Consider the following 12,839-nt stretch of genomic DNA (forward strand, 5'->3'; position numbering starts at 1 on the left):
ACAGACCCAGGAGGGCAGGATGCTTAACTCACAGCCTAGCAGAAGGCATGGCAGCCCATAGACATCAGTGAGAAGCTCCCCCTGCCCTGCACCCCACCTGCCCCCTCTGCTCCTTTTGCATTGTGAGTGTGGGAAGCTGACAGAGCAGCCCCAACCATCCTGAGCATTCTGGCTTCTATAGTCGTGATCTCTGTCTGTGTGCTTTGGTATCCTCCGCTCTGTGCCATGTAAAGCAAACTGGAACATGAGTTCAGACATGGAATAAAGAGCCGATCTTTGGGGAGCAGGAAGCTTGAGGCCTGGAGATCCCTTCTGTTAGGTCTCTTGCAAGACTGAACTTGGGGTTTCTCATCCAATAATGGAAATAATGAAAATGAGATCAAGAGGCAAGAGTTTACACCAGGGAAAAGAGAGCCAGAAAAACACAAACTTTTAGAAGAAGAAACTGAAGAAGTTTCTAAGGTGGCCTCTCTACCCCCACCCTCATTCCCTCTGCTGGCAGCAGTGACACTGACCAGGGCACTCTTTCTCTCTTTCAGGACCTCCTGTAAGTACGCTGTGGCCAGCCGGCTCATGTCTGAAAGCCTAAGTCATCTACTGGTAACAGGGTCCTGGGTGGGACGCTGACAGCCAACTTTGGCTGTCGTTCAGGGGAGGCCTGTGCAGACTGCTTCCGGGTTCCTTCCGGAAGTTCACATGGAAAAGGAGGTCCCCATTGCGCTTTACATACAGCTCTTCCCACACAAGACAATGGCTGCTGCAGAGCAAAGCAGGCCATCATTTCATTCTGAAAAATAGGTGTCGCCTCATTGGACCGACTCCTTTGTACTCTCCCCTCCACCCCTCCAAGAAGCAACTACAATCAAAGAAGCAGCAGGCATGAGAAAGGAGATCACCCCTGCTCAGTTCTGCCCCTGTTGAAAGTCTCCACCCTGTCCAGAAAACCAGGTCAGGGCGTGGCTCTGAGTGTGTGTGCTGTCCACACTCCTGCATGGGCAGCTCTATTCTGGCCAGGTCTCCTGGGGCAGGTGGAGCCTGTGGTGGTAGAAGCAGGCGTACCACCCACTCTTCTTCCCCATCCTCACTCCCTGGGTGGGTGGGAAGCTGAGCCATCTCCAAAGAACCTGAGAAGAGCCCAAGGATCTGTCTCCCCAACGTAATGGATCCAGAGAATCATAGCATGTGCTTTTAGAGGGAGAGCACTTGATATCCCAACAAAAGACCCAGTGGGCTCTGGGGGAGTTGGGGACTGGAGATAAAAGGGCTGAGTCTCACATCAGATCTTTCTTAAGGTTACTGAAATCCACCCCCACCCATTCCTCACTCAGACAAGTCATTTCCATAATTGACTTCCTCCTCCTCCTATACCTAGAGAGAGCAGCCTGCCTGTTTTGTTTTGTTTTTTTAATGAGACTATTATTGAATATTTCAGAAAACACCCTCACACCCACAGAGGGTCTCAGATTGAGATCCCTGGCTGGTAGGACACACCAAGAAAAGAAAAACACCTATCATTCCCAGAAGTGGGGAAGATGAATTATTGTCATTTATTTGGGAAGTCAGGTTGTAATTCTTGTCATCCATCTTCCAACATAAAATGGCCATAGGGAATGCTGACAAACCACTTGGGAATTTGTGTCTCTCACCCCCCCTCCCTCCTCCCCCTCCCCTCCTCCCCCTCCCCTTCCTCCCCCTCCCCCTCCTCCTCTTCCTCCTCCTCCTCCTCCTCCTCCTCCTCCACTTCCTCCTCCTCCTCCCCCTCCTTTTCCTCCTCCTCTTTCTCCTTCTCCTTCTCTTCTCTTTCTTCTTCTTAAGACTAAAGAGTCTGTACCTCCTCCCCATGCTGGGGCTTCTCCACAGTGATTTCCCTAGCTGCTGAGATCATTGGCCCAGGGTTCTTTCTAGAACAGAAATTTAGCATCCTGAGAGATTGTGGCAGCATGACCTGGACAGTGTGGGTAGCTGGAGTGGACAACGCCACTCCTGGGGTCTGCAGCGGTGAATAATCAGTGAGGAGGCAGATAGGAGTGCTCATGGTGTCTGCCTGGCCACCCGCTGAACCACGGAGTGAGACTCGGGGCCCAGGGAGCTTTCCCCACCAATCGAGACCCAGAATCTTTGCTTAGTTCTAGCTGAAACCACAAGGCAGGAGGAGAAGGAGACAGAAAGTCAGCCAGGGCTGGATCACCTCCTCAGCTCTGTTTTCTCCAGCTCTTTAGAAAGGAGGATGCTGGAGACCAGAGGTGAGGGTTAGCAGATACCTGCCCTCCAGGTATCTCCCAGAGACTGGCTCTTTCCTCCAACTTTAAGTCCCTATTGGAACCATTGAAGTTACAGCACCATTGCTCTGCCCCTCGTGCTCAACCCTGCTAATCAATGTAACATAGCCAGACTCATACTTGCTAGGCAGGCACTCTACCACTTGAACTATGCCTCCAGCCCCTTTTCACTTTGTTTTATTTTCAAAGTAGGTCTTGCTTTATACTAGGCTGGCCTGGACTGTGAACCTCCTACTTGTGTGTCCCCACGTAGCTGGGATGATGAATACATGCTACTTTCTGCAGCCATTGGTTGAGATGGAATCTCTCAAACTTCTTTTTGCCCAGGCTGGCCTCAAACCACAATTCCCTAATCTCTATCTTCCAAGTAGCTAGAGAAAATGACTTGGAAGTTATGGAACTTTCTTTTTTTTAATTTTTTTTAAATTAAAAAAAAATTTCCAGTCGTGGGGCTTGAACTCTGGGCCTGGGTGCTATACCTCTGCTCTTCAGCTCAAAGCTAACACTCTATCACTTGAGCTACAGCGCCACTTCTGGTTTTCTGAGTGATTTATTGGAGATAAGAGTCTCTCAGACTTTCGTGCCTGAGCTGGCTTTGAACCGCGATCCTCAGATCTCAGCCTCCTGAGTAGCTAGGATTACAGGCGTGAGCCACCAGTGCCCAGCAAGAAGCTTTCTTAATACTGGAAACTATGAGGCTAAAACAGGGAGACTACAAGGAAAGACCCAAAGTCTGACCTTAGGCACATTGATCCTTGCTGAAATGTAAGCAGACACTCACTGTATGGCATTGGTGACCAACATGGGCTTTGGCCAGACCTCCTCCTGTGCCCAATCCCTACTGTGGACTTGGAAAATTGTTGTTGTTGTTATTTTGTTGTTGGTGATAGTGGTGGTCATGGGCCTTGACCTCAGGGCCTGGGCAATATCTCTGAGCTTTTCTGCTCAAGGCTAGTACTCTACCACTTTAAGCCACAGTTCTACTCCCAGTTTTCTGGTGGTTAATTAGAGATAAGAGTTTCATGGACTTTCCTGCCCAAGCTGGCTTCAAACTGAGATCCTCAGATCTCAGCCTCCTGAGTAGCTAGGATTACAGGAGTGAGCCACTGATGCCCAGCTTCAGCAAATTATTTATTCTTTCTGTGTCTCAGTAAAATGGAAATGGTAGTCATGTCTGCCTCACATAGTGTTGGGAAGAACATATATGTAGATGAATATTCTCTTTCTGAATATATTTTCTGCTTAGAATACATTGACCTGCCTGATCTGAGGAACATATCTGTCCTACATCATCCACAAGATTCTTGGAAGCCTTTAATTTGAAGGAAGCTGGGCTGGAAGTATAGCTCAGTGGTAGAGCACCTGCCTAGCAAACATAAATGGGCCTGAGTTCAATCCACAGCACTGCCAAAAACATTTAAGGAAGAAACTATTACTCTAAGAATTTTTTGTTAATTCGTTTCATTTGTTTCTATCCTCCCTCATTCCACAAAGAGGATTTTAAACTAGATAAGGAACCAAGAGTGGAGAATGGAGAGCAGAGACAGGAAAATTTGGCTTTGAGCTCCATGGTGGTCACAGCAAAGAGGAAAGCAGAAAAAAAAAAAAAAAAAAAGAGGAAAGCAGAGTTTTGCAAGAAACAAGCTGCTAGAGTACGTGGAACTCCAGTGCTTAGTGTTTTGTCTACATTATCTCACTTAATCCTAAAAGACAGGTGATGATTGTTCCATCATTTTTCAAGAGGAGGAAACAGAGACTCCAGAAAAGCAGAAGAGAGATAGTGCCTTACTATCAGCAAGACTGAGCAAAGACCGTCTGACTCCAGAGCATCTAGGCTGGAAGATGCCATCTCTCTTCCTATGACATCTCCACCTGTCCTGGACCCCAGCACCCCCTACATGCCAGGGCAGGGTCTTAGCTCCTGAGGGTCTCCCTAGGAGTCTCACCCTTCTTTGCAAGGGGTTCGTGATACCCCAGGAATCAGCTGTGAGAGCAGCTTCTCAGTCACCTCTTGTGCCAGATCCAACTGAAAGTCAAAATCTAGAGCTAAAAAAGGCATGATGGCCAGGCGCTCGTGGCTCATGCCTGAAATCCTAGCTACCAGGAAGCTAAGATCCGAGGAATACAGTTTGAAGCCAGCCAGGGCAGGAAAGTCTGTGAAATTCTTATCTCCATTTAACCACCAAAAAACGGGAAGTAGAGCTATAGCTCAAAGTGGTAGAGTGTTAGCCTTGAGCAGAAAAGCTCAGGAAGCCCCTGAGTTTAAGCCCCATAAGCACCATGACTTGCTCAGCACTTTTTTTTTCACTCTAGCTGTTTCCTGTGCAAGTTACTATGATATTAAAATTACCAGGGGTTTTGTGTGTGTGTGTGTGTGTGTGTGTGTGTGTGTGTGTGTGTGTGTGTGTGTGTGTGTGTGTGTGTGTGTGTGTGTTAGAATGGATTAAACTCAAAGAGCCATGCCATCAGTCCTTTTGCTTTTGGGGTTTCTTTTCTTTTCTTTTTGCTTTTCAGACAGAGTTGCTTGGTAACTTTGCCTAGACTGACCATCAACCACAGCCTTCCTACCTCCGCCTCCTGACTAGCTGTGATTACATGCATGTAAAACCATGCCCAGCCCTGAACAAGACATTTTGTTGAATGGTTTTCTTTTATTTTAGTTTCTCCATTTGTTTTGCTTTTGTTCGTTTGTTTGTTATTCTTGCTTTTGAGACAGGATTTTTCTATGTAGCCTATGTTGGCCTCAAACTCCTGCTCAGCCCCCAAGTGCTGGGATTACAGGTGTGCATCACCACACCTGGGCTGTTGTTTTCTTCTTTGCAATGGGATTTCAGATGCATTTTGTGGACTCTTTAGTGTATGTGCAGACATGTTCTAGGCAGGAATACTAGGGTTCTGAATCAGGGTTTGAGAAAAATCAGAAAACTATATTCAGTGCAAACATGTTCTATGTGTGCCAGGCTCCAATGTCCCTGTTTCCCCTCCCCTAACCCACCCATGGTAGAGTGAGTGGTCCAATACTGATTAGATACCCACAAATATCCTTCTGCTTGTTTGTGGTCCTCAGGGGATGAGCTGCACACCCCCATGGTCAGGTGCCATCAGCTCAGATGTGGCAGGTCTCTCAGGAACTCTAGGAGCTGCTAGGCACTTCTGTCCTGCATCATCCAGATGTGACTGAGACAGAAGGGCTCAGAGACAGGGTCATGCTGCATTCAGGATCCCTGAGGCATGGATAGATCAAATCATCTTCCTCTTTCCTAGAGCCCCCAGCAAGCTGCTTTTCTGAATGGATGGATGAATGGATGAATGGATGGGTAATAGAAGGGAAAGGAAGCCTACCTAATGATCAAGTTACCCCTGAATTTTGTTCTTTAAGTAACAGATGTTCCTAATCTACAGTGGACCTGCTTGAGTTATTCTTCACCCCCTTTATTTCAGGGTCCCACTGGAAGACCTGGACTCCCAGTAAGTATTTCCCTCTTCTTACAAGCTTTTTTGTTTTTCTTTTCTTTTTGCCTCACACACTAGGTAACTGCTCTACCCCTGGGCTACCCTACTCAGCTCCTTCTTCTCCATCTCAGGGGTGTAGTGGGCTTTCCTTCAGCTGTTTCTGGCAGGGCCTCTCCCTAGAGTCTCTAACCTGAAGCTAAGAGCAAAGCCCACCCACCCAACCCCTCTGCCCTGGATCACTGGAGAACACTGAGTGTCCCCAATGTTCTCTTGGTGTCCTTCCTGGGCCGTCCAGCTCCCAGCACTGGAGCTGACCGACTAATGGTTGATGGTCCTCTTGTTACAGACTAGAAGGACCAATAAACCACTCTCAGATCCTCCTATATCCATCCCAGCAGACACACAAACCATTGTCTCACCCCCTTTCTCCTCTGGCCTCTGCTCAAAGAGTAGACTGAACAAACCAATGTTATCCCCAGTTCCCATGTCTGAATTCTAGCAAGGCTGGGTCAAGTAACCATGGGGACTTTAAGACAAAATGCAGAAATAATACAGCCACCTCTGATCAAAATCTTTATAGATAGCAAGCACCCAGGCTAATCATTCCTTAGGCTTGGCTTGTTCAACAACTCAATGAAAGGGCCATGACTATACGTACATTTTAGAGATGGGGAAATCCGAGGCTCATAGAGGTGAAATCTATTGTCTAGCTGTCTGGGCTTCAGTGATGGTGTTTCTGCTGATTCTCACGTGATCACACACCAGGCTTTCCACACTGGGGCTTTTCGTAGTTCATACTTGACATCTGAGAGCCATCTAGAAGTTCTTCTAGGAAGTTGTTCTGTGCTGCGCAGCCCAGAAAGAGATGGATGCTGGGTATGAGTTCTGTTGGCCTTTGAATAGGCAAGAAGTTATAGCCAATGGGAGAGCCAAGATGGGGTGTACGAGGATTCCTGGGGAAGCACCTGTCTCACCTGTGTCTTTGCTCCAGAATTTCACCCATGGGCTTCCAGAGCCTTCTGTATATCCCTTTTCCCCACTTCCTCCCCTTTTAGATATGAATGGAGCCTTTTGACTACTCCAGCAGCATCTAGAGTTCATTACAGCAGTGATTTCCTTAATGAAAGGCATGTGGGGCAATTTTCAGCCTTAAAGTGGAAACTCTCAGTAAAAGCGAGCCCCAGAGCCCAGGAGGATGGGTGGACCAGGCCTGTGAAACTCAAGGAGGGGAAAATCAGATGACTGAGGGAAACGTGGGCAGGGCAGACTTTTTTTTTTTCTTACAACATCCACCTTTAAAAAGCATTTAGGGGGCGATTCACAGAGCAAAGACTGTAACAGTTTCTAGTCTCTGGCCACTCCATGCTGGTCCTTAACCTGAGCATTTTATGGCCAGGACTGCAAAGAACATTAGTTTTTGTCTGAAAAAAGAATCCAAAACACACATCCTGAAATATCATTCAAAAGCCCGAGAGTGAGTGGACCTTGGACTGTCACAGCCAACAGTCATTGTTGGTCTGGGATTCTTAGCAGGAAGTGACCACCACAGACCCCACAGGCAAAAGGTGCGATGCACAATATGCTTGTACAACTCACCTGCCCATGGCTGTGCTAGGCAAAATACTACATATATCATTCACCCAACACTTACCAAGTGGCAGGAGCTGGACACACGCTTTGCAGATATGCCATTGTGTGGAATCCTCCCAGCAAACCTGAGAGAGAAGCGCCCATGTTCCCCTGCAAAGGAGCTGATGCTCAGGAAGTTTATTATTATAACTGTGCCCTCTTTGAGCAAAGGCAGAGTATTTTCACTCAAAGACACCATTGATTTTGACACTGAATATGTCCCGGGAACCATAATTTCAGAGCTGACTGCATTCTCTGATGCACCCCCCACCACCACCACGTCTTTGGATACCCCTCTGTCCCTCAAGGCATTTTGACTCAGTGAGACCAGCAGAATCACCCTAGAAATACCTACACAGTTCAGTGGAATGTCAGAATGCAGTTCTCTCCTGTCCAGCCGGCAAGACAAACATGATCTTATTTTCAGCACTCCGTTGCTTCCCATTCTTCCAAGCCCCACCCAGGTTTTATGATGTCTGCATGGGTATGATTGCAAAAAAATATTTTCTACCAAAGGATGGTGGAGAGGGTGGGAGGGAGGGAGGAGAGAAACAGAACTTCATAAGCAGATTTCCAGAGTGAGAAGATGTCACCCTTGGCTACAAAACAAAGCATCTCCCTCAGAGCATCTGAATCTCATGATGTGGCTGAGTCCACGTGGTTCAGGATCCTTTCTGCCATGCTGGAGATGGCCATGAGGAGGGAGGCGGGGAGCAGGACTCTATACACCCATAGCCTCTGAAGACAGAGGGGTTGGGGGGGAGCAGGGGAGTGGAACATGATTACTGCTCCCAGCTCTGGCAGACAGAACTAGAGAGTTTTACCCAACTCACATGGGAGTTGCCAATCACTTAGCTCTGTGCCTTGAAGTTGAAGGCAATGAATATTAGGCACGCTCTGGCCATTGCTGGAATAGGTTGTCACAGTTCAAGTTTAAGGGAGTAAAGTCCTTGGAAATACACAAGGAAACTGAAGCCCAGGCTGGGACACCTTGGAACTCACTGCAGAATGGCATGCCTGAGTGCAGGAAGTCCTTAGTCTACTGGGACTACCTGGGAAATCCATCCACTTGACATGTGGGCATTATTCAGGATGTTGTCCCCACTGCCCCATGCAAAGTGGTCTAGCTTTGCCCTAATCCAGGTGCACAACTAGCCTGTGGGGCACACTGGCCGGCTCCAGTCACATCTGATTGTTTCTACCTCCTTTATCAGGGGAACAAAGGCTCCATTGGAATGCCTGGGCGTGTGGTGAGTTGGCCCATCTAGCTTGCTTGTGGGGGGGGGGGGGGAGAGGGCATTGCTTGCTTCTCCATGCCAGCTTGCCCTCCAACATGCCAAGGCTTTGCTCACCCCCAGCCCCAAGAAGGGAGTGTTTTCAGGGAGAAACAGGGAAAGAGAAGGAAGACATTTTATTACAGACTCCAGGCCTCAGCCTATGGCTTTATCCACGGCTTCATCTTCTGTGGCGAACCATACTCCAAAAATGCTATAATATAGTAGGATATTTTGGGAGAGAGACTGTATTCACATGACTTTAAATATGTATATATTTCAGGCACATGCCTGTAACCCTAACTACTCAGGAAGCTAAGATCTGAGGATCACAATTTGAAGCCAGCCTGGGCAAGAAAATCTTGAGACTCTTTATCTCCAGTTAACCACCAAAAAACTAGAGGTGAAGCTGTGACTCAAGTAGCAGACCACTAGCCTTGAGCACAAAAACATATATATGTGTATATATATGTATATGTATATATGTATGTATATTTGATAATTATGTTGTTAGTCTCTTGTTGTGCCTAATTTACATAATGGGTATGTATAGGAAAAATTTACTATATGCATTAAGGCCTGGTACAATCCACAGTTTTTCTGGCATTTTCTGGGAGTAAGCAAGGAAAGCCTAACTCCTCAGACAGCTGCCACAGCAAAGGAGAAATTCCAGAAACATTGCACAAAGCTCGTTGCTGATCACTGTTGTTGGGTAATAGGTGAGGTGTGAGCCTCAGCACCCTGGGATTTCTCTCTGCTCCTGCTAGCATTTCCCAGTAGAGCTGGAGTTTACAGAGAAGCCTTCTGTAGATAGAGACACACTCTAAGATGGTGAAGACAGGGCTTGGTCCTAGGAGGGGCTTCCAGATCCTCTCCAAGTATGAAAATGCTTAATGTTTCCTGCTAAAACATGGAGATGGAGAAAGGAAGATGAGCATGGTTGATTGGAAGAGTATTTCCCAGACAGGACAGCTGGCTCCAGGCACGATTCTGGAACCTGGGTATCTCTAGCAGTCTCCAGAGGACCATCACTCCAAGGCAGTGATGAGCAATGCCCTCTCCACTAGCACACAGCCAGGTCTAGGATGTGGCTAGGCTTTTCTCCATCTGACTCCCACCAGCATCAACCTCCACCTCCAGCCTGACCCCTAGGCCCAGCCCCCTTCTGTTTCTTTCCCAGCTTTGTCTCTGAATCTCACCTCCTGAGCTGGTGATATCCTTAAGCATGGCTGTGGCATCCTAGTGAAAATGTGCATGGCTGGTGTAATCTTGGAGCCCTGGCACCTGATTATCAGCCAACCCTTGCCAGGGCAGATATCATGTGATACTCTAGACTAAGGGCCTCAACCATGTGTAATCTCTGCCTGGCCATGATGCTAGACCACACAGCAATCCCTACCCAGTCCAGTGAGGGAGATTTTCCTGTGCATATACCCAAACTCTGTACAGCCTCCATCACAGCCCACTGAGACCCAACTTCATGGATGAGGATGTTGAACCACAACTGACCCCTGAGGAGGGTGAGGCTGGGGCTGGAACCCAAGCAGACTGTCCCACAGTCTTTGCCCCAGTTAGGTAGGCCTCAGGGCCTCTCCAAGTGCAGCAGCCGGCCCACATGAAGGCCATGAAGTACCTCCTGCCTCCTCCTTGCTGCCCTCTCCCTCACAACCTTGAGTTGTCCCCAGGAAGCTCCCATCTACATTTACTATGACTCTTGGCAGTAAGGAGAGTAAAAGTCACTTTCCAGCTACTGCAGGGGGCTCATATAGTTCAGACCATTTTAAATGTGACAGTGGGTCTATTTGGCTCCCCACTAGGGGTCCTGGCATGAGCTACCTGATAAGGACCTGAATGACCAGAGGGCTTGAAATTCCTATGTCATTCCTATGTTTCACCAGAGGTGGCGCCACTCGCCTGTTGGGAGCAGGGTGAATTGGGGCTATTCTTCCACTGGTCACTATGGTGACAAGAGATCCTTAGCCAGCTACTCAGCTTCTTTGCATCCTGACCCATCCTCCTTGCAGATATGGGTGTCCCTCCTCCTGTGTACTCGTGTCCCTCTGTCCCTTCCTCTACCTGGCCTGGCCAGCCCTCACACCTCACAGCTGGACCCTCAAAGCTCCTGCAGCTGTGCCTTCCACCCAGCACAGGCCTTGGAAAACTCCCAGACCCACAGGCCCTCCCATCTCCTTTCTCTCAACTCCCCCTCCAGTCTCTCTCTCTCTCTCTCTCTCTCTGTGTCTTCTCTCTCTCTCTTTCTCTCTTTCACACACACACACACACACACGCACATACACACACTCACTCACAAAATTCCCAGATCCATAGGCCCTCCCATCTTCCTCTCAACTCCCCTGCTAATCACTCTTACACACACACACACACATACACACACACACACTCACATACGCATGCACGCACATGCACATACATGCAGGGCCTCCTGCACCCCAGCCACTGTTCCTCTGTCAGTTATCTGAACAGCAGGCTTGGCTGGAGGTAGGGGTATCACAATAAGCTTTGCATGCTCTACTTGCTGGACATGGGGTCTGTCATGTGTCCGCATCTGTGTTCCATTGTGTTTCTTATTTCACGGTGATTTCTTTTGTTTGGTTGCTGTGCCATTAACACAGATTCTTGTGTTGTGCCTCTCTCTCATCCTGTGTTCTCTCCCCCTCCTCTCTCTCTCTCTCTCTTTCTCTCTCTCTCTCTCTCTCTCTCTCTCTCTCTTACACACACCCTGTGTCACTTCTGGCTGCTGTTCAGGGAGTCAAGGGTCAACCAGGCGAGAAGGTGAGTTCACATCCCCCCACCCTCCACCCCCTGTGCATCTAGAGACTCAAGGAGAAGGAAAGTTCCCCCCACCCCAGCCCCCCACCCCTTACCATGCAAGCCAGGCACCAGGCAGCCTCCTGCGCCCAAGCCCAGGTCTGGCAGCTGGATTCCTAACAGTTTCCACGCCACAGAAATCGGGATTGGTATCCATGTACTCAGCTGTCCTGGCTGAGTGGATTGTTCATGCCTGCCATAACCACATGTGCCTGATGGCTCGGATCCTGGCTGTGGGCACTCACCCTTTCCTGAAGCCAGGAGACTAGAAATGCCCTGGGGTGCCTAGCATCAGAGAGGAGCTCCCCAGGGAAGGCGGCCAGGAGGCCACCCTGAAGCCTCAGCCCAGGTGGGTTCTGGGAGATATCAAAGCACAACCTCTCTAACCAGCTCATCTGACAGAGGAGGAAATTGGAGCCCAGAGAGGGGCTGGCCTTGCCAAGGTCCCAGAGCCATAATAATGAGCAGGGACCAGAAGCCAGACCTGCTGGCGCCTAGCTGTGACTTCCCTGCCTGCATGTGGCGTGTCAGCTGCCGTGTCTCCAAAATAACAATGTGGCCATGATCATCCGAGCAGCTACCATGTTTCAAGCAGTGTTAAGTATTGTTTCTTATCTCAGTGAACACTGACATCACCCTCCTAGGGACGCTTAAATAGTTCCGTGTACCTGAGACACAGAGAGACCAAGACACATAGCCAACTCCACACAGCTGGAGAAGAGCCTAGTAAATCTGACTTCAGTGCTGAGGTCACCGACTCCCTTTCTGTGCTGTCCTCCACATAAAATGAGTCTGTGGATTCACTCTAGCAGGGGCCAAAACTTCCCAGGAGAAAGACACAGGACTCTTCTACATGTCCCAGACACTGTTTCCAGTACCTTACAACAGTATCTCATGAAACATTTGCATGCACCTGATGAGTGCTATTGTCCCTGACACAGATAAAAGACCTAGGACCAGGAGAGTTGAGCTGCTTGGCCAATGTCACACAGCTAGTAGGGAGCAGGGCAGAACTTCAGACATGATCATTCTGGCTTAACCACTATGCATGCTGTGCTGTCTCATGTGAAAAATCACTGGGTTGTTGCAGTGGTGTAAACAGTGACTAATTTGAAATCACTCCTGCCTCTGTGGGAGGGAAGACATTTTACAGAATGCATTTCTGTCCATTCTGTCCTTTGAGGACTGCAGAGCACTTAGCACCCTGGCACATAAGGTGGAGGTATGGGGCTCTGAGAACTGCCATGACTTGAACTCAGGGCCCTGGGCCTTTTCCCTCCCCTGCCCACTTCATCTGAGAGAGGGAATCCTCATAGGATGGGACAGACCGCCCTCCTCCCAGCAGTCAGTATCAGAACTGCTCTTCTCGTTTCCA

At 48.7% G+C, this 12,839-nt stretch overlaps 1 protein-coding gene across 1 annotated transcript in view; it reads left to right on the plus strand.

The window, feature by feature from the left end:
• The window catches only part of Col13a1 (collagen type XIII alpha 1 chain), a 131,553-nt gene that overhangs the window by 47,893 nt on the left and 70,821 nt on the right, over window positions 1–12,839 (plus strand). The window contains exons 3-6 of the mRNA XM_042696301.1: window positions 540–547; window positions 5,721–5,747; window positions 8,576–8,611; window positions 11,402–11,428. Of these exons, the coding sequence (XP_042552235.1) occupies window positions 540–547; window positions 5,721–5,747; window positions 8,576–8,611; window positions 11,402–11,428 (98 nt within the window). The remainder of the gene's footprint in view (window positions 1–539; window positions 548–5,720; window positions 5,748–8,575; window positions 8,612–11,401; window positions 11,429–12,839) is intronic.

This window comes from Dipodomys spectabilis, unplaced genomic scaffold (genome assembly GCF_019054845.1).
Source record: "Dipodomys spectabilis isolate Male_0828 unplaced genomic scaffold, ASM1905484v1 ptg000207l, whole genome shotgun sequence".
Lineage (NCBI taxonomy): Eukaryota > Metazoa > Chordata > Mammalia > Rodentia > Heteromyidae > Dipodomys > Dipodomys spectabilis.